Genomic DNA, 20,241 nt, shown 5'->3' with positions numbered 1-20,241 from the left:
GATATTTCCTATGTCGTGCAACAGGTGTGCATGCATATGCATGCCCCGCGTACCTCTCACTTCAACGCACTAAAACGGATTCTTCGTTACATTAAGGGTACGTTATCGATGGGTCTTTATATGCGATGCAGCCCACAAAATTCTCTTATCTCCTATACTGATGCAGATTGGGCCGGTTGCCCTGACACTAGACGTTCAACATCCGGATACTGTGTATATCTTGGAGATAATCTTATTTCTTGGTCCTCGAAAAGACAATCTACGATATCTCGTTCAAGTGCGGAGACGGAATACCGCGGGGTTGCACACGTTGTAGCTGAAGTCTATTGGATTCGCAATCTCCTCTTGGAGTTGGGCCGACCTCCCACTCGCACTTCCATTGTTTACTGTGACAATGTGAGTGCCATTTACATGACAGGGAATCCTATTCAACACCAACGCACGAAGCATATCGAGATTGACATCCATTTTGTGCGTGAAAAAGTTCAAAGAGGCCAGATTCGTGTTATACATGTACCTTCTCGATACCAGTTAGCAGATATATTCACCAAGGGCTTGCCAAGATTTCTATTCACTAATTTCCGCATCAGTCTAAGCATCCGAGACCCTCCTCCTTAGACTAAGGGGGTATATTAGAATACAAGAGGAATAGTATTGTTTAGATTCTATGAGGTGCTAAAGTGTAAATAGACAAACCCTTGTATCTACATATAATTATGTACAATGAGAAGGATCAGCATTCTTGGAGGGTAATCTATTATACTATCAATGTTATTAATTTATCAATCGTATATTACATGGGTTTTAACCATCAAAATTGATTTTATTTTGTAATCGTGGTTCCCACGGGTTATACCCTAGTATTTTTATAAACTAAAATTTGTTTCCATCAATATATTATATGTGGACAATGACAAGAAAACCTGTTAACTTGCGTCACGTAATCATAATTCAAATCAGCAGTCTACTAATTATAGATTTCTGAAAATAAAATGTGGTAATAATAAATCATAACAAAGCACAACGTCCTGTAAAAAGAATAAATGAGAATACAATTGCTATAATAAAAGGAATGGAAAGTACCTTGCTATTTTTTGCATCAAGTCCTAGAAATAAAAAAGAAAAGGTAATAGAGTCACCAGAGGGAAAATCAACCTTCTGTCACTTATAGTAGCAACAATATCTTCATAATAGGCTGTTTGCATGTATGCCGTTATTATTCTTCGTTGTCACTAATTAAAGCAAATGAAAAGGGGTAGAACTTGTAGCCATCTCCTTGGTAGAATTTGTTTTGGAATTCAACCCAATGAAGCCTCAAGGCATGCAGGAAAGCACTAAGGGTTTCCATTACTAGCAACACACCCACAGTTGCAAAAATAAATACGATAATACCAATTATAAATATCGTCACACTGTTGTATCTGTAGTCAGAGAATATTATTATATTAGTTGACACATTAATTGGTATGATTGAGTTGAAAGAACTATTGTTTAGATCATGAGGGCAATATGGTAACTTACACCCAGGAAAGAACTAGAACCTTCTCGTAAAATACACTTGAAAGCTCCGAATGTGCTAGACTGAAAATAAATAAGATTAAATATTAATTATGATTCAGTTGTAGAAACTAGAAACAATGACAAAATATATGAAAGGTAAATTATAATGGTGTTCTGATCCATCTTTTTTTTTTTTTTTTCATTTTATAAACATTTTTAAACTTTGAAGAAGTTTGTAAGTTACCTTAGAGCCCATAGTCGAAGGTAGGAAGCAGTGTTGGATACTGAACCAAGAACAAACTCAATTGTATGAATTAGTTGATGCACCAAAACTTCACTAAATTCAAACTCCTCACGTCGCCCATTATTCCTCTCTTGTTCAAGATTTTCATCGTAGCTGTGAAGTGGTTGGTAGGCCCCACCTCGGTGTCTCTAAAAACAATGTAACATTACACTAATTAGTTTTAAAAAAATAAATCAATTAATTAATAAGAAGATATCAATTTTGTGTGTACTTACTTCCTCATGTTGTTTCTTCAAAAGAAATGGCTTTGGAATTAGCATCCATGGTACAGCAACCAGTGCCATAAATAGCAGTAGTAACTGACACAAGAGTAATTAAACAATTACAATTCTTTTTAGAGTAAAACTAGGGTAATATTATGGGGTCATAATCTGTAAATTTTCTATAAATTAGAAGGGTAGTTTTTGTAAATTATTTTCTATACAAGACCAAACCTGCCAACATACATGGACCGTTTCTGTAAAAAGAAATCTGCAAATTGACCTTTTCTGTAAATTACATTGACAGTTTTTTTTTTTTTTTAAATATATATTTTCTACAAAAGGACTAAACCTGTCAATATATATAAATGTTGTGGCCAAAGTTTGAAAGGCAAAAAGCATACAATTCATTTGCGAAGTGTAAAGATATAGAAATAATGGTTAAATATGTAATTAAATTAGTGAGTTTTTATGTCTGAGTAAATGAAACCTGGAGATATTTCTGGCCGATAAAAAGCTCATTATCTTCTAAATCATCCATGGGACTGAGGAACATGTATATCATTATATGGTATAAATCAGCTTGTGAACCCGTGCACCATTTCAAAATAATTAATACAGAAAGGTAGCCAAATAAACTGTTGAGAAATATCATCTGGGGGACAAACTGGTACCTGAAACAAGACATAACATGACATGATGGATTGTACTGTGTTTGTGTTTGGACGACTGATGTAAGTTGGATAAAAACTAACAATTTATATTTTTTTACCAGGTGTCGATGTCGTTTCGAAAAAACTTTGCGTTAAAATAACTTAAAATGATTCCAAGGTTCATTTGAGCGACTCCGAGTAAAATCGACATTTTCATTTTGAGGGAGTTGAGAAATGGTAATTCACTTCGGGTTCCATGCCAAATAGGATCTACACCAAATGGGTAAGTCTCTCGTACCTTGATCAATCCTATAGTCGTTGCATCTCTGCAGTAAAGTTTTTGAGTTTATAATGAAATCAAGGAAGCAATGGAATGGTTTCACTTCATTGCTCTAGAATTATAAAAATAAAAAGATTCTTTGTTTAATTACGTTATATATGTAAATTTCCTTTGATGTAATTTTACATTTGGAAAAAAAAAAAAAAAAAAAAAAAAAATTGAGGTTTTAGCTAAAAGCTAGCTTTTCAACTAGTCTGTCAAACACAGCGTAAGTACAAACCTGCAGGAAGGATCACGGCAGGCATACGCGGACTGCCCAAATAACTCATACGGGACAGAAAAGAACTCGTTATATATAAATCCCGTGTAAATCGAGAAAATTGACATCATTATAATAACATAACGACCACCAAATGCCATTTCCATGATATCTCCTAGTTTCTGTTACCCATAAAATAAAACAAACTTCAATCACCTTAGTATATTCATAAAGCGAGGAAGGTATATTTTTTTTCTTTTTTTATTAAATTAGCATAGAAAAGCAAGAACAAAAATACCTGACTGGAGTATGTTTTTTCTCTTAGAATAAGATACATTGTTGCAAGAAATAAGCATATACCATGGCCCCAATCTCCAAACATTACAGCAAACAAGAATGGAAAAGTAACGACTGTGTATACACCAGGATTTGCTTCTTGATACTTTGCCACCCTAAAAACAGTAAAAAACTGTCAATTAGTATCTGTTTCTTTGTGACTTATTACATGACTTAATAGTGTAGAAAAGAAAAGAAAAGGTTACCCATAAGCATTTACGATCTCTTGAAATGAATTAGTAAATTTATTTGTGCGAAAATACGTTGGTGGTGATTCCTTAGAAGTCAGAATCTCAAATATGGCGCCTATTTGTGAGTTACTATCGACAGTTGCTTTCGTCAATGCCTTCTGGATCTAAAATAAAAAATAATATATTGAAAGCATTTAATATCATTAAATCATTATATTAATGAAAAACTCTTCAAGTAGATTGATTACAAAATATACCTGACTTGTAGCAAAAACAGGACACCACCCTTCTGCCACAAGACACTTTTTTGTCACATCAAAACAAAGCATATTCAAAGTGTAGTAAATTGATTTCTCTTTCTTGACCTTCCATTAAGTAAAAAGCAAAAGTTTGTAAAAGAGATTAGTGATGATTAAACAAAATACTACAAAATTTAGACTTGTGAAACTTACCAGATTGTTCCACTGTTCATATTGATGACTAATAGCATGTACCACGTGTCTCCAGTGATGTTTTCCAACATCAATAGTTGTTTTTAGCTCAGAAAGTTTCCCAGTCACCTAGAAATTTAAATTTAAATCAATAATACAAACATATATAAATAAATAAATCTAATCAATTACATTTAAATCCATAACCAAAATAACCATATACCTCTGTAACCATCTGCTGTTGTTTTCCTATGTCATCAGTAAACGGATAACGATTTGCCCCAAATGCATCGCATATTTTCAACACCTTGCTCTTAGCCCTTTCTCCAGAATGGAATACAATGAACACGTTCTTCTCCACCTTTCAAAAGTGAAAACAAAACATTTTTCAAATCCCAATTTACTTTTTTTTTTAAATGAATTTGAGTGTAACCTTTTGTTCAGAAACAGGATCGATAACAGGCTGTTCAATGGAATATTGCTTTAAGAAAACATTGCCTCTTGTTGCACGAAACAAGATCCTTTCAAAAGCCATTGATTTATCTCTTTGGATAAGCCCACTCACATACCCCAGCTTCACTTGCTTTGAAAGATCTGTTATTTCCTGAAATTAAAAAAAAAAAAAGCGAGTGTAATCACAAAGTGTGATTGGAATGGAATTGAATTCCGATTCCAGTGAGAAGTTAATAGTAAATGAGTACTTGTTCTAATAACAGAGGGCTATCGAGTGATCTTTCTACACGTCGATGTTCATGTTCTCTTTGCTGAGCTGTAGCACTCCTTTGAGCAGAATTAAAAACCTCACCAGCCTGAAACAGAAAGGAAGAATATTCCCTGATTTTTATAAACTTGAAAACATATACATATCTAGAGGAATGGAATGAGTAATTACATTCCATTCTTACCTTCTTCAAGACAAGTTTATATTCTAGAAGTTCGTTATGAGCACGTTGTAGCTTTTCAGAGTTTGCATTCATTTCTATGAGCTCGAGTTCTTGTTCTCCAAGTTTGACCTAATAGTTGACGCTTAAATAAGTTATGATATGATAATAAGTAATTAACAAGTAAATGGATTTTAATTAGTATTGTTTTACTTCGAGCTCATCTAGACTGATTTCTGAGACATGTGTTGACTTTGTTGACTGCGTAAGACCGGCTTTAAACATTTGATCCTTGAAAAAGCGTAGCTTGCGTGCCATCTCCTCACACCTTTTGATCTACATGGAATTTGTTAAATGTGATGGATTAAGCATGGAAAAAGATTTATTATCTAAAAATTAATATTTCCAAAAGAAATGAATATATATATTTCATATATACAATTTTGTTTTAAACCTAACATGTGACAATCGTTTGGATATTATTAACTGCGCAAGTTCGATTCCTTTTCTGTTCGCGTTTTAAATTAACTACCAAAGTTTTTGATTGTCTTCTTAATAGACGTTTCTTCCAATCTTCCACCACCTCGTTTCACTATATATATATATATATATATATATATATATATATATATATATATATATATATATATATATATATATATATATATATATATATATATATATATATATATATATATATATATACTAGTTTATAACCCGTGAGAAACACGGTTATAAAATTAATTAAACTGTCATATTAAAAAATCAAAATTATTAATTAATTATTTTAAATAAATTATTACTTAAAATATATTTTTTTAGTTATATTATAATCGTTGATTTAAATAAATACATAAAGTTATATCATCTTATAGTATATATTAATTTTATTTTATTTTTCAATCTAATGTTATTAATTTAATATAATTAGAATGAAAAAATTTTAAATTTGAAATTAAAAATAAAGAATCAATTATTAATTTAATGTAATTAGAGTAAAAAATTTTAAAATTTGAAATTTGAAATGGATAATAAAATATTAATTTATTATACTTAGAGTGAAAAATTTAAAATTTGAAATTTGAAATGGATAATTAATAGGTTGACAAGTGGCATGATAATTTATATATAACATTAATGAGGAGTTCTAATTGTATGACACTTGTAAATAGGAGATTAAATCTATTCTTTTATTAGAATATATATATATATATATATATATATATATATATATATATATATATATATATATATATATATATATATATATAAGGTTATCATATTTAATTAACGAAAAATTGTAGCAGAAGTTGTAAGTTTTTAAGAAATAGTCTTATGTTAAGTGCATGTCAATATTTAAAAAAAAAAATAGCGTTCATATTTCTAAGTCTACAATTAAAGTTTAAAAGTTCATAGACAAATTATTTATTTTAATCTAAAAAATGTAGTCTTTTTTAAATGCAAAAACCAAACTGTGCGTTTTTCAAAACGGTTTGGTTCAACTGTTTTTTCGTTTTGAATTGTCAAGCTAACAGTTGTAATACATGCTTGTTGAATTTTTTTTGTTTTTGTCTGTAACATGAGCTGCAAAGGGTTGATTGTGGGGCTGTCTATTGGGCCCATAGGCCCAAATATGTTGTTATATAGACTAAAGATACGCCAGCCCAGCTAATATAGAGTTGTTAGAAGCTATTTGGACTACAAGGTCTTTCTTGAGAATCATGAGCATAGTTTGACAAGCGAATCAAGCTTCTTCCAAGGTTCAATCGGATCTTCATGGGAAGCCAAAAGATGATCCATGACTCCAAGAAGAAACTTAGAAATCGTAATCCCCATTTTTTCCAAACCCAAAAAATCATCCAAGTACATAAACACATGAATTAACCGCAAGAACATTGATGAGTAGATTGTGTTTAACATTAGGCCGCCCTTTGAGATGATCAAGACTAAGTGTACCATGTTGAAAGATCTTTATGCCCAAGAGTCATTATAAATGATATTTGCTAATGATATATAATCTTATAGGGTCATATTTTATAACAAGTTACTACTAATTAACTATTTATTAATGTAATAAATATAATCAACACTTGTATTTAATTAGAATATTATTATTTTGTGAAAATAATATTTTACCATCATATAGGATATTATTATTTTTAGAAAATAATCATAAAAGAGAACATTAATTAGTTATGTTCAAAAGGCATGAATATATAACTCGTGTACAATTTAAATGGGCACGTTGAGTAACCATTTAGTTAGACATGTAACTAGTTAGTTGGAAGATTGAATAAGAGAAACACAAAGCATTACTTCTCCTTCATGTTGTCATGAACTCCTCTAGGAGTAGGAGAACTTACTTTGTTTAACTTATGTTGCTTCCATACTCTCTTACAAGCCTTACTTTTGCATTTAATGATAGTATGGACCTTATCCACACATAAAAAGCATATAAAGAAAAGTAAGTGACAAAAACTAGCTAGTTTTTGAAACTATCCTCCTTCTTGGCTGCCAAAACCAAGAGCTCGATGAGCTATTTAACATGCTTCATTCTTGCAATTTGGTGCATGAACTAAATTTTTATAAGTTTCTTCTCCTGAAGAATTATTCCGTATAAGCCTTAAGGATTAAGAACATATTGCTTGGTGGATATTTCTAAAGAGCTTCTGTTTTGTAGTTTTGTCATCACTTCATCAACTTTCAATCTCCTATGAGAATCAAAGACTTCAAAGGTTGTAATCTTTTCCTTTCTATGGTTGATTTATTCTTTCAGTGATTGCAAAATGATCCTTAGTGGGTTAAAATGGTTTTTAATTTATTCAAATTTTAAAGCTTCTGTTTCTGTTTTTAGCGTTTTCGGGAAAATTATTTTGAATAAAACCCAACAATTGTCTTTAACCAATGTTAGCCCCTTCTCAAGTACCCAAACACATTCATCAAGTAATAGTTCTTGTTTTTTCACGCGATGGGGTTTGTACCCATCTGGTGCATTCTTGATGGCACAAATCATTTCAAGGAATTGTGGGTTGTGTAACGCATTGAAAGGAATTATGTTGGCACATAATCCTCAAATTATCTTCAATTCCACCACGTTTCTCTTTAATATGCCAAATGATTCTTTTATGTTCCTTGAAGATGCATTTTTGGAGAGTATGTAATACTTTAAACACTTTTCAAATCTATAGTTTTCTACTTTTGTTACCTTCTTCCCAAGGATTTCTCGCTTCTGTTGATCTCGAACCTTACTCGACATCTTTTAATGCCGATGTTTTTTCCCACAGGAGGTCTAGAAAGTAAACATGGATTCGAGTGTACGAGCTGGATTTATTTGCCTTTACAGTGGTTATAGACCCATTTTTTAGAACCTCCAAAATTTTTACTGTCTCCTATACCAAAGAATGTAACTTTTTCAAAAAATGGTCTGCTTGCATCATTTCCTTCACGAGTTGTTGATCTCTATTGAGTTTGTTGTACTTCAACATCGGCATCAATATAATCTGGTTGTGTTTCACTAATATCGGTGTCATGTTTCACTATCTGCTGGAGTATCGATATTTGTTCCAAATGTCATTTTTGGTTTAGAATGGGATGATAGAAATCGTGAATCATTATATGTTTATATACATAATATTGTTAGGATGGTACAATTGGATTCGTTAGAAATCGAGAAGACTCACCATTTTTCTAAGCGTCTCATTAGTTACTGCCGAGGTGAAAGTCGGTGTTCCAATCGCGATTCCAGTTGAGGCGGTACACCAAACCAATCGACCCATATGCGATTTTGCAATCAATCGGTCCTATCCAATTATCGATTTTGTACGTGAAGATTTATGATTTGATTCACATTCCAAGTTCGACATAGTATGATTGTGTACCCCATTTTGATACATCACGACCTGGTATGATTGCGTTATCTGTTTCCAAAGAAACTTTAGGCATATTAGAAAGAATCGTGATGGACTTAACGATCATTTGAGGGTTGTGTGCAAATGAGATTCCATTCAACATGTTACGCAGCCATAATTTCTTAAAATGGTTTACACCATCAAGAAAGCACCAGCTGGATACAAACCCCCATCGTGTGAAAAGTGAGAACCTTCTTATTTGATGAATGTGTTAGAGATGTGGAGAAGGAGCTAACACCGGTTAAAGACATGTGGTATATACAAGGAGTCTCAATTGTCTCGGATATGTAATTTAATGTTAAACATAGTCCACTGACCAATGTTCTTGCAGTTAATTCACGTGGTGCAATGTTTACGTACTCGGAAGACTTTTTAGGGGTGCAAAAAATGGGGGTAGTGATTTTTAAGTTTCTTCGTAGAACCATCGATAACATTGGACCACACAATGTTTTCGAAGTTGTAATGGATAACACGGCTAATTACAAGGTGGCGGGGTAGGGGATCGATACAGTACATAAACATATTTTTAAAGACTTAGTGCTCGAGTTTTATTAGATAACCTCCACATATAAGAAATGTCAGGCTATTGTGAAGTATTTTCTTAACCACACCCATGCCTTATCATTTTTTTAGAGAAAACTCAAAGTTATAATGATTGAAGGTTGCAAAGGCACGTTTTGCATCACATTATATCCTCTTGTGAGGGTTATTGGGTTGTAGGGAGGCACTTATAGCAACTATCATTCTCAATTATTGGCAGGAATATGACAAAAGTGGGGATGAAAACACTCAATTAGTTGGGGGGGGGGGGATGCCATTGATATGATTAAAAATGACGAGTTTTGGGAAGATGTTGAGAACATTTTGGCTATTTCAAAACCTATTGATTTTCTAATTAAGTTTTGAGATGGTGAAGGTCCCTAAATGGGAGAAATCTACGAAAAAATGGACAGCATGTTAGATGAAATCAAATATGTTATAAGGAAAAATAAATACTTAAGTTGCTACGCTCTAATTGAAAAGATTGTTGTGGCTGTGCAGAATAAAATGATGATCTCATTCCCACTTCATTGTTTGGTTTTGCTTTAAGTCCAATATTTTATGATAAATACTATCTAGAAAAGTTGGCTCCATTTAGCATGGCGAGAAAATTTCAAAATAAGATAAAGAAATTATACTTGGTGTTATGGAAGCATTTCAAAGAATTGCAGAAAATGAAGAAGAATAAAGGATATTACGTGAACAATTTGTGCCAATTCATATGAAGAAAGGAGTTTATTCTAGGACCACAACACAAGTCAATGTTGTGACAATGAACGAAATCGATTGGTGGGCTACATATGGATCGAAGACTCCGGAATTGTTAGAAGTAGCAAAAAAAGTACTCTCCTAACCGAGTAGTAACTCTTCGGCGGAGAGAAATTGGAGTACATAATCTTATATCCATATTGTCAAAAGGAATCGTTTGAATTGCAAGAGAGCGGATAAACTTATATTTATTCACTCCAACATTAGACTTCAATCCCGTTTTCCAAATTCTTATAATTAATATTTATGGTATCTTGATATGTACCGAGGTGAACCTACCCCCCTCTGTAGCAGATACTTCTAATCTAGTGAATTGCATACCCGGTCCCAGTTCCTGTACCGGAGCAAACCGTAATCTAGGTAACTATGGTCTAACAATTTTTTAACAAGTAACCTAGGACACAAAATGTATGTTTTTGCAACCTTAAACACTATTTTACAAAATAAATATCCTTAGATTCTTGACTCTGGACAGATCATATGATCATTGACTCACTTGATTTCGACATATTGACCTTATGCTAGGAATATCGAAGTAAAGATCGTAGATGGGTCATTATCAACAGTTACTGGAAAAGGGAATGTAAAAACTTTAAAAAATTGTTCTCCATTTTCCAATTTTATATATCATGTAATATGTTATATGTTAGCTTACTCACAAAAATGTTAATTGCTTAGCTACTTTTTTCTCTCATATTATATTTTTCAGGATCCATTGGGGAAGACGATTAGAAATGGTAAAGAATACAAGAGGATCTATTATTTTGATGAGACCAAAAGTTACCTCTAGGGATAGTGAAATAATACTATGGAATTTTAGAACGCGTCATACTAATTTTCACTACATGAATCATTTAGGGTGCGTTTAGTTGCGGAAAAATTGACGGTTTTCCGAAAACATTTTCCAAGAAAAATGAGAATTTTGAAAACGCGTTTAGTTCGTCTATTTATCTAAATTTTTCACGGAAAATGAAAATTTTCCGTTTTCTAAAATTACAAAGAAGTTGGAAAATTTTGGAAAACTGATAATCATTGTTTTCCATATTTTTCTAATTTCAAAATTTTTCTATAAACACACACCAACTTTACCTCATCCACTTCTACCTACTCCCACCTTAACACCTCCCACCCACACACACACATACATAACCACCCACACACACACACACACCCGCACACACACACCAACCCACAAACACACACACATACATACCCACTCTCTCTCACACACACACCAACCCACACACACACATACATACCCCCCCCCCACACACACAACAACCCACACACACACACACATACATACCCACCCACCCACCCGCACACACACACACACACCAACCCACACACACACACATACATATCCATCCACAGACACACACCCACAAACACACACACATACATACCCACCCACCTATACACACCCACCAACATACACACGCATACACCAACCCACACACACACACACCCACCCACAAACACACACACTTACACATACATACCCACACACCCACCCACAAACACACACACTTACACATACATACCCACACACCCACCCACAAACACACACACACATACACATACATACCCACCCCCACACACACACAACCACCCACAAACACACATACACACACACAAACACACACACATACACATACATACCCACCCACCCACAAACACACACACACATACACACATACATACACACCCACACCCACCCACAAACACACACACACACATACATACCCACCCATACACACACGCACACACACACACACCAACCCACACACACACATACATACCCACACACCCACACCTACCCCCACCCTCACAGACACACACACCCACACACACATAAACCTACACCTACCCCCACAAACACATACATACACAAACACACACTCGCATCCCCACCCACCCAACACCACCACAACAATCACGGACCTACCATCACCACTACTGACAAAATTGACACCGCCACCACCATCGCCTGTCATCACCACCACCGCCGTCGACCCGCTATCGTCACCGCCCCCACCCACACCCTACTACCACTACCGTTTTTTAAAAATGAAAACCGATAGAAAAATAGACATCTAAACACGTTTTTTAATTTTCTAAAACTGAAAATGAAAAATGAATAAGTTTAACTAAACGCGTTCTCTAAATTTTTCAATGAAAAATGAAAACGGAAAATGAAAATTGAAAAGGGAAAACAAAAACGGAAAATGAAAATTGTTTTTCCGTAACTAAACGCAACCTTAGTCACGTCAATAAAATCCTTCTTACTAAAGATTTTGAAAAATTGAAAATTGTGTAAAAACAAAGTTAACAAAGAGACCTTTTCCATTGTTAAAATCGATTCATTTGGACATGTGAATTGATATTTCATTTTTGTGATGATTCAAGCCGATATCTTTATATATTTTTATAGAGATGAAAAGATAATTTTTTGTACATTTAAAACATATTTTAGTCCAAAAACACACACACACACATATATATATATATATATATATATTAACATGGAACCAGCTCTTGTATTTCCAGTTAAAACTCTTTCACTTGGTATACCATAAAAGCTTATTTATGTTCCTATTTTCGTAGTTAAATTTATGAATAATAGGATTTGAGAATCTTATGGATGAATGCTAACCTTATGACATCTAATGTGGTACAAATGTATATAAACCAAACAAATCTACAATATTTAGGAGCAAGGAAGTGCTCTAGTGTGTTTCAATTCATGTATAAGACTCGTTAACATATGTAAGTGTATTTTTACTATAACCTTAGAGATCAAGTGCTAATGCTTTTCTCGACCTTTTATTTCAGGTTCTGGTGCCTTACAAGGCTTTCTTTAAGCTATTTCTCTCTCTTCTTTCTTACAATTTGGTGCATGAACTAAGTTATTATAAGTTGCTTCTCCTTAAGACTTAGTTGGTATACGCCTGAAGTCTTAAGAACAACTTAATTCAAGTGAAGACTAGCATGTTTTAGTAGTTGATTATTGCTTGATGGATACTTCTAGAGAGCTTCCATTTTGGAGTTTTTGTCATCACTTCATCAACTTCTAATCTCCTTTGAGAATTATCTTCAAGTCAACCGTGTTTCTCTCTAATATGACAAATTATTCTTTCATGTTCATTGAATATGCATTTTTGGAGAGTACATAATTCTTTAAACACTTTTCAACCCCACATTTTTTGCTTCTATTACCTTTTCATAAGGCTTTCTCTCTTTTGTTAATCTCTAACCATAACTAGACATCTTTTAATGTCGGCGTTTTTCCCCATAGGAGGTCTAAAAACTGGACATTGATTCGGGTGTACGAAATGGTAAATTTGCCTTTATAGTGGTTATAGACCAACTATTTAGAACCTCCGACATTTTTACTATTTCCTACACCAAAGAATGTAAGTTCTTCAAAAATTGTTCTAAATTGTTTTGCTTGCATCCTTTCCTACATGGTTTTTTTTTTATATTTCTTTAGTTTGTTGTACTTCATCATCAACATCAATATAATCTGGTTGTATTTCACTAATATGGGTGTTGTGCTTCACTATCTGTTGTAGTATTGGTATTTCTTCCAAATGCCATTTTTCCCAATCACGGACAGTAGAAAAATTGAAGAAAAGAAATTGGAACAAGTTTGAAATAGGATGGGATGATAGAAATCATGAATCGTTATATGTTTATATACAAAATATTGTTAGCATGATATAGTTGAATTTGTTAGAAATCGAGGAGACTCGAATTTTTTTCCAAACGTTTCATTAATACTCGCCAAAATGAAAATCGGCGTTCCAATTGCGATTCCAGTTGAGGCGGTACACCAAATAAATCGACCCATATGCGATTTTATAATCGATCGGCCCCATCCACTTATCGATTTGGTACCTGAAGATTTCTGATTCGATTCACATTCCATGAGCAACCCATGTACCCCGTTTTGATACACCGCGACTTGGTACGACTGTGTAACCCATTTCCAAAGAAACACATTGAAGAAACTTTTGGCATATTAGAAAGAAACATGATAGACTTAAGATCATTCAAGTGTTTTGTGCAAACTAGGTTCCATTCAATGTGTTACACAACCCATAATTTCTTGAAATGGTTAATGACAGCAAGAAAGAACCGGACGACTACAAACTCCCTTTGTGTGAAAAATTGAGAACTATCTTACTTGGTGTTAAACATAGTCCATATTAGAGATATGGAGAAGGAGCTAACACTAGTTAAAGACACGTGGTACATACAGGGAGTCTCAGTTGTCTCAAATGGGTACTCTAATGTTAAACATACTCCACTGATCAATGTTATGGCGGTTAATTTGCGTGGTGTAATGTTTATATACTCAAAATACTTTTTAGAGGTGAATAAAATGGGGGTAGCGATTTCTAACTTTCTTCTTGGAGCGATCAATAGCATTGGACCAAGCAATGTTTTGTAAGTTGTAAAGTATAATGTGGCTAATTGCAAAGCAGCGGGGTGGGAGATCGATAAGGTACATAAACATACTTTTAAAGACTTGGTGCTCAAGTTTTATCGGCTAACCTCCACATATAAGAAATGTAAGGCTATTGTGAAGTATTTTCTTAACCACACCCATGCCTTATAATTTTTTAGGGAAAACTCATAGTTAGGGCTATTGAAGGTTGCAATGACACATTTTGCATTGCATTATATCCTCTTGAGAAGGTTATTGGATTGTAGGTAGGCACATGCAACAACTATCATTCTCAATTCTTGGCGGGAATGGGTCAAAAGTGGGAATGAAAACATTCGATTAGTTAGTGAAAATGTCATCGATACGATTAAAGATGACAAGTTTTGGGAAAATGATGTGTATATTTAGGCTATTACAAAACCCATTTATTTGCTAATTAAGTTTTGTGATGGTGAAGGTTCCAAAATATGAGAAATCTACGAAAAAAACGGATAACATGTTAGGTGAAATCAAAGATGTTAAGAGGGAAAATAAATACTTAAGTTATTACGCTCAAGCTGAAAAGATTATTGTGGATAGGTGGGAGAAAAATGACAATTGCATTCCACTTCATTGTTTGGAGTTTTCTTTAAGTCCAAAATTCTATGATAAATACTATCTAGAAAAGTTGGGTCCATGTGACATGGTAACAAAAGCTCCTAATCAAGATAAAGAAATTATACTTGGTGTTATGGAAGCATTTAACAGAATTGCAGAAAATGAAGAAGAATAAGGGATATTACGAGAACAAATTGCACCAATTCATATCAAGAAAGGAATTTATTCTAGGACCCAAACACAAGTCAATGTTGTGACAATTGAAAGAATCAATTGGTGGGCTACATTACTGGAATCCTAAGTAGATGAGGACTTGAAGACTAAGCAATCTAATTTATGGAAAGTTTGTCATAAGTTTCCTAGTCTAATAGAAGTTGTTTTTTTAGGCTATATATACATGTCCATAATCAAGTTTATGATTATGAGAACCGATTGTAAAAACATTGGTTTTAAGTGATTTTCCAATTAATCAAAGAGTGAATTTTGATTATTTTTTTCCATTCTTATTTTCTAAAATTTAAGTGGTATCAGAGCCAAGGAACTGAAGGCTGTGAGATTGATTTTGTTACCTGTTGACAAGCTAGGTCAACATGTCGAATGTTGAAGAGGGTGCAAAGCCTCCTTCGGTGAGAGTGAAGGAGATTGGGTCAACCGTAGCATGTTCCATGCTGAACTCAACAAATTACATGGTCTGGTCACTAAGGATGAAAGTGGTATTGAGAATTCATAAGGTCTGGATCATATCCAGGAACAGAAGAAAATGAAGAAAAAAAGTACCTGGCGATTGGGCTGATTTATCAAGCTATACTGGAGAGCTTGATTATTCAAATAAGTGATGTGGATTCTGCAAAAATGCTCTGGGATTCAATCAAAGTCAGATACGTGGGTGCTAAACGCATGAAGGAAACTAGGTTACAAACTTTAATGGCTGAATTCGACCAATTGAAGATGTCTGGCTCGGAATCGATTGATGATTTTGCGGGAAAATTGTCCGGATTAGCCTCTAAATCGGTAGCCCTAGGAGAAGTAATTGATGAGACAAAGCTTGTGAAGAGGTTTCTCAAATCATTACCAAGAGCGAAGTTCATTCACATAGTGGCTCCGTTGGAACATGTATGTAGTTGGGAAATTGAAGGCGTACAAAGAGCGAATTAGGGAGGAGGACATCGGTGAGAAGGATCAAACGAAGGTTCTGTTCGCTGACCATGCTGGAAGTACAAATCGGAAGTATCAGAAGGGATCGCAGGGGAAGGGTCCTAACTGGTCTAATAATGCGAATGGGTTTAATGGTTCTGACAGGTCAAGTGGGCCTAAATCCTGTAATCGGGTATCACAAAGGGGTAAGCCCAATCACCACAAGTCTATTTCTAATTTAACTCAACCCAATTCCACCAATTGCAAAAATTGTAATTGTTTTTGTGACAAAAATTAGAAAAATAGGGAAAAAGACTGATCTAAGGTAATTTGTTTTCGGTGTAACAAACCGAATCACTTTGCCTCTGAATGTCCGGAATGACTCCAAAAATTACAAGGTGATTTTTTGGAATGTGATGACAATGGTGAGCCCGTATTTTAAATACGGATTGGGGTTGAAGAATTCTCTAGAATAACTTAGAGATTTGTGGGTAATTGTTGGAATCCTAAGTCGATGAGGACTTGGAGATCAAACAATCTAATATATAGAAAGTTTAGTTTATGGCAAGTTTGTCATAAGTTTCCTAGTCTAATACAAGTCGGTTTGTGAGGCTATATATACATGTCCATAATCAAGTTTATGATTATGAGAACGGATTGTAAAAACATTGGTTTGGAGTGATTTTCCAATTAATCAAAAAGTGAATTTTGGTTATTTTTGTTTTGCATTCTTATTTTCTAAACTTTATACATATGGATCGGAGATTCCTGATTTGGTAGAAATAGCAAAAAAAAAAAAAAAAAAAAAAAAAAAAAAGTACTCTCCAACAGTAGCTCTTTGGCAGAGAGAAATTGGAGCACATAATCTTATATCCATAATGTTAAGCGGAATCGTTTGAATTGCAAGAGAGCAGATAAACTTCTATTTTTCCACTCAAACATTCGACTTCAATCCTGTTTTTCAGATTCTTATAAATCAAACCCCCACAGAAAGTGGGACATGAATCCAAAAAGTGTGTATATTGAAGGTTCATGTGCTCGCTTAAAAGAAAATGGTTCGGGAAGATCTTCAAGTCCTTGAGAACGGGAAAGGGAAAAGGCAATGACTTGATTGGATTAGAAATGTTTATATTTTCTGTTTTGTACTTATTTTCCTGTCATTTGTTTGTCCCTATCTTAAAACTTTAAATGCAATGTATTTGGACGTTCTAAATTGGGTTTCTAAAATTTAGAATCTACTATTCATATTTCTGGAATCTGGATATGTACTTAAATGAACCTACCCCTTCCGTACCGGGTACGTCTAATCTAGTGAACTGCTAACGTGGTCGTAGTTCGCGTATCGAAGCGAATCACGATCTAGGTAACTATGATCTAACAATGTTTTAACGAGTAACCTAGGACACAAAGGGTAATTTATTGCAAGCCTTAAACACTATTTTACATTATAGATATCCTTGGATTGTTGACTGATACGATCAATGACTCACCTTATTTTGACATATTCATCTTATACTAGGAATATCAAAGTAAAGACCGTAGATGGATCATTGTCAACAGTTGTTGAAAAAAGGGAATGTAGAAAATTTAAAAAATTGTCCTCCATGGTCCAGTTTTAATATATATTGTAATCTGTTATATGTTAGCTAACTCACAAAAATGCTAATTGCTTAGCTACTTTTTTCCCTCATATTATATTTTTCAGGATCCATCACTAGGGAACACGATAAGCAATGGTAAAGAATACAAGAGCATCTATTATTTTGATGAGGCAAAAAGTTACCTCTAGGGATAGGAAAATAATACTATTGCATTTTAGAATGGGTCACACTAATTTCCACTGCATGAATCAGTTACTCACGTCAATAAAATCGTTCTTACTAAAGATTTTGAAAAATTGAAAATTGTGTAAAAGCGAAGTTAACAAAGAAACCTTTTCCATTGTTAAAATTGATTCATTTGGATATATGAATTGATATTTCATCATTTTCGTGATGATTCAAGCCAAGATCTTTATATATTTTTATCTAGATCAAAAGATGAAGTCTTTTTTACATTTAAAACCTATTTTAATCCAAAAACTATATATATATATATATATATATATATATATATATATATATATATATATATATATATATATATATATATTAACCTAGAACCGACTCCTATATTTCCTGTTAAAACTCTTTCACTTGGTATACCACAAAAGCTGATTTATGTTCCTATTTTCGTAGTTAAATTTATGAATAATAGGATTTGAGAATCTTATGGATGAATACTAACCTTATGACATCTAATGTGGTACAAATGTATATAAACCAAACAAATCTACAACATTTAAGAGCAAGGAAGTGCTCTTGTGTGTTTCAATCATGTATAACATTCATTACCATACGTAAGTGTATTATTACTATAACCTTTATGAGATCAAATGCTAATGCTTTTTTAGACCTTTTAATTCAGGTTCTAGTGTCTCACAAGGCTTTTATTCGTTTGACATACTGTGTGTAATTCTCACGAGGACTATGACACTGCAGCAGGAATTTATACTCTTATATATATGTTTTGTTAGGCAATATTGTAATATATGAACACAAACGTCATCAAAACATTCATGTTAGGTCAATGATAATGTTGAACATACCTGAGTAGCATATGTTCTCTGGAATGGGCTCTTTTCCATGTTGAGCTACACAAGTAGAACACAAAAAATAGACTCAGTATACATATAGGTAAAATGTTGTAACAGTAGATTAAGTAACAATATTGCAAACAGTACTAGAAACAAATTTGACAAGCAATTTATTGGTTGTGCTAGATATGATCTCGAAACAGGTAAATGATTATAATAATCTTGATTAAGCCCAACACAAACGCACAGAAAAGAGAAAAATTTTTTACTTTCTATTATGTAGTATGTCAATCGACTAATTATCGAAAGTATCAATCAACCAAAAGGAATTGTAGGAAAACCCTAATTAGGATTTCAGATTATAACTATTCAGTCAATAAAAGATGAAATATCATGTGTAATAACGAGATAGATGAGGTTCATAACTCCCTCCGATTTGGAAAACGAAACTGAAACAATCACAAGTGCCCTGAATCAATAGGCATAACAAATGTCAAATTGTTATTGTAAATAGATTATAATAATGATAAAGCATACATCTTTAAACTGAAAAAGGCCGACTTCACCGAGATATGAAATAACTCGATGAGCAGATTCTACAGGAATGATGACCCGGGTTAACTGCATTGGCTCTGATCGGAATAGATCCATCGTAGAATGACGTTCTCCTTCGGCCGTTTCGATCTAATTATTGACACTCTCAACTCGAAATAAATCCAAATTCTAGGAAAGTAGGATAATTGATTATGTGGTGTTTAATGTTTTTCCTCCGTTCGGACGCCGGAGGTTGTATAATTGATGGCAGAGGTTTCACCGGCACCACCAATTGTGTAGAAGATTCCGGCAACAGTAAGGTTGTTGTTGTGCAAACATATTTGATTGTTTTGATCTCTGGTTGTGATTTATAATTCGACGTAAATTGGCATATCTTACGGATGCACCCGAATGTCCGAACCTTCGTTCCTCTTTGACTGTGATAGGGTGGTATGTGAGTTGATGCGTCATGCGTCCATCTGAAACGGTGACGTTTAGCTCGATCCTTTGAAGACGCGCAAAATATGTTCCAAAGGAATTTTTTTTATAAGCAAAATACACTAACAATATAGCATATCTCATTGAAATTCTATAGTTTCTTTTAATTGTTTATTGTGATAAATAGTGAGACACTAAA

At 33.6% G+C, this 20,241-nt stretch overlaps 1 protein-coding gene across 2 annotated transcripts; it reads right to left on the bottom strand.

Annotated features, from left to right (window-relative positions):
- Positions 1-968: 968 nt before the first annotated feature.
- LOC145043182 (V-type proton ATPase subunit a3-like) lies at positions 969-19,121 on the bottom strand. Of its 2 annotated transcripts, none has more exons than XM_078991751.1 (17): positions 19,083-19,121; positions 5,249-5,371; positions 5,060-5,167; positions 4,856-4,963; positions 4,588-4,758; positions 4,378-4,515; positions 4,176-4,283; positions 3,981-4,088; positions 3,739-3,887; positions 3,495-3,648; positions 3,218-3,378; positions 2,777-2,983; positions 2,495-2,678; positions 2,020-2,103; positions 1,745-1,932; positions 1,522-1,581; positions 969-1,421 (listed from the first exon to the last, which is right to left on the bottom strand). In XM_078991751.1, exons 1-17 carry the CDS (start codon positions 19,119-19,121, stop codon positions 1,217-1,219), a joined length of 2,295 nt encoding a protein of 764 aa, XP_078847877.1. In that variant the 3' UTR covers positions 969-1,216. The 2 variants fall into 2 exon arrangements, with proteins under 2 accessions (XP_078847877.1, XP_078847878.1); XM_078991752.1 differs by lacking the exon at positions 19,083-19,121 and adding an exon at positions 15,871-15,990.
- Positions 19,122-20,241: the final 1,120 nt, after the last annotated feature.

Source organism: Lactuca saligna, chromosome 4, assembly GCF_052625555.1.
Source record: "Lactuca saligna cultivar CGN05327 chromosome 4, ASM5262555v1, whole genome shotgun sequence".
Lineage (NCBI taxonomy): Eukaryota > Viridiplantae > Streptophyta > Magnoliopsida > Asterales > Asteraceae > Lactuca > Lactuca saligna.
Note: the sequence above shows the minus strand (reverse complement) of the source record. Positions and strands in the feature narration are given on the sequence as shown.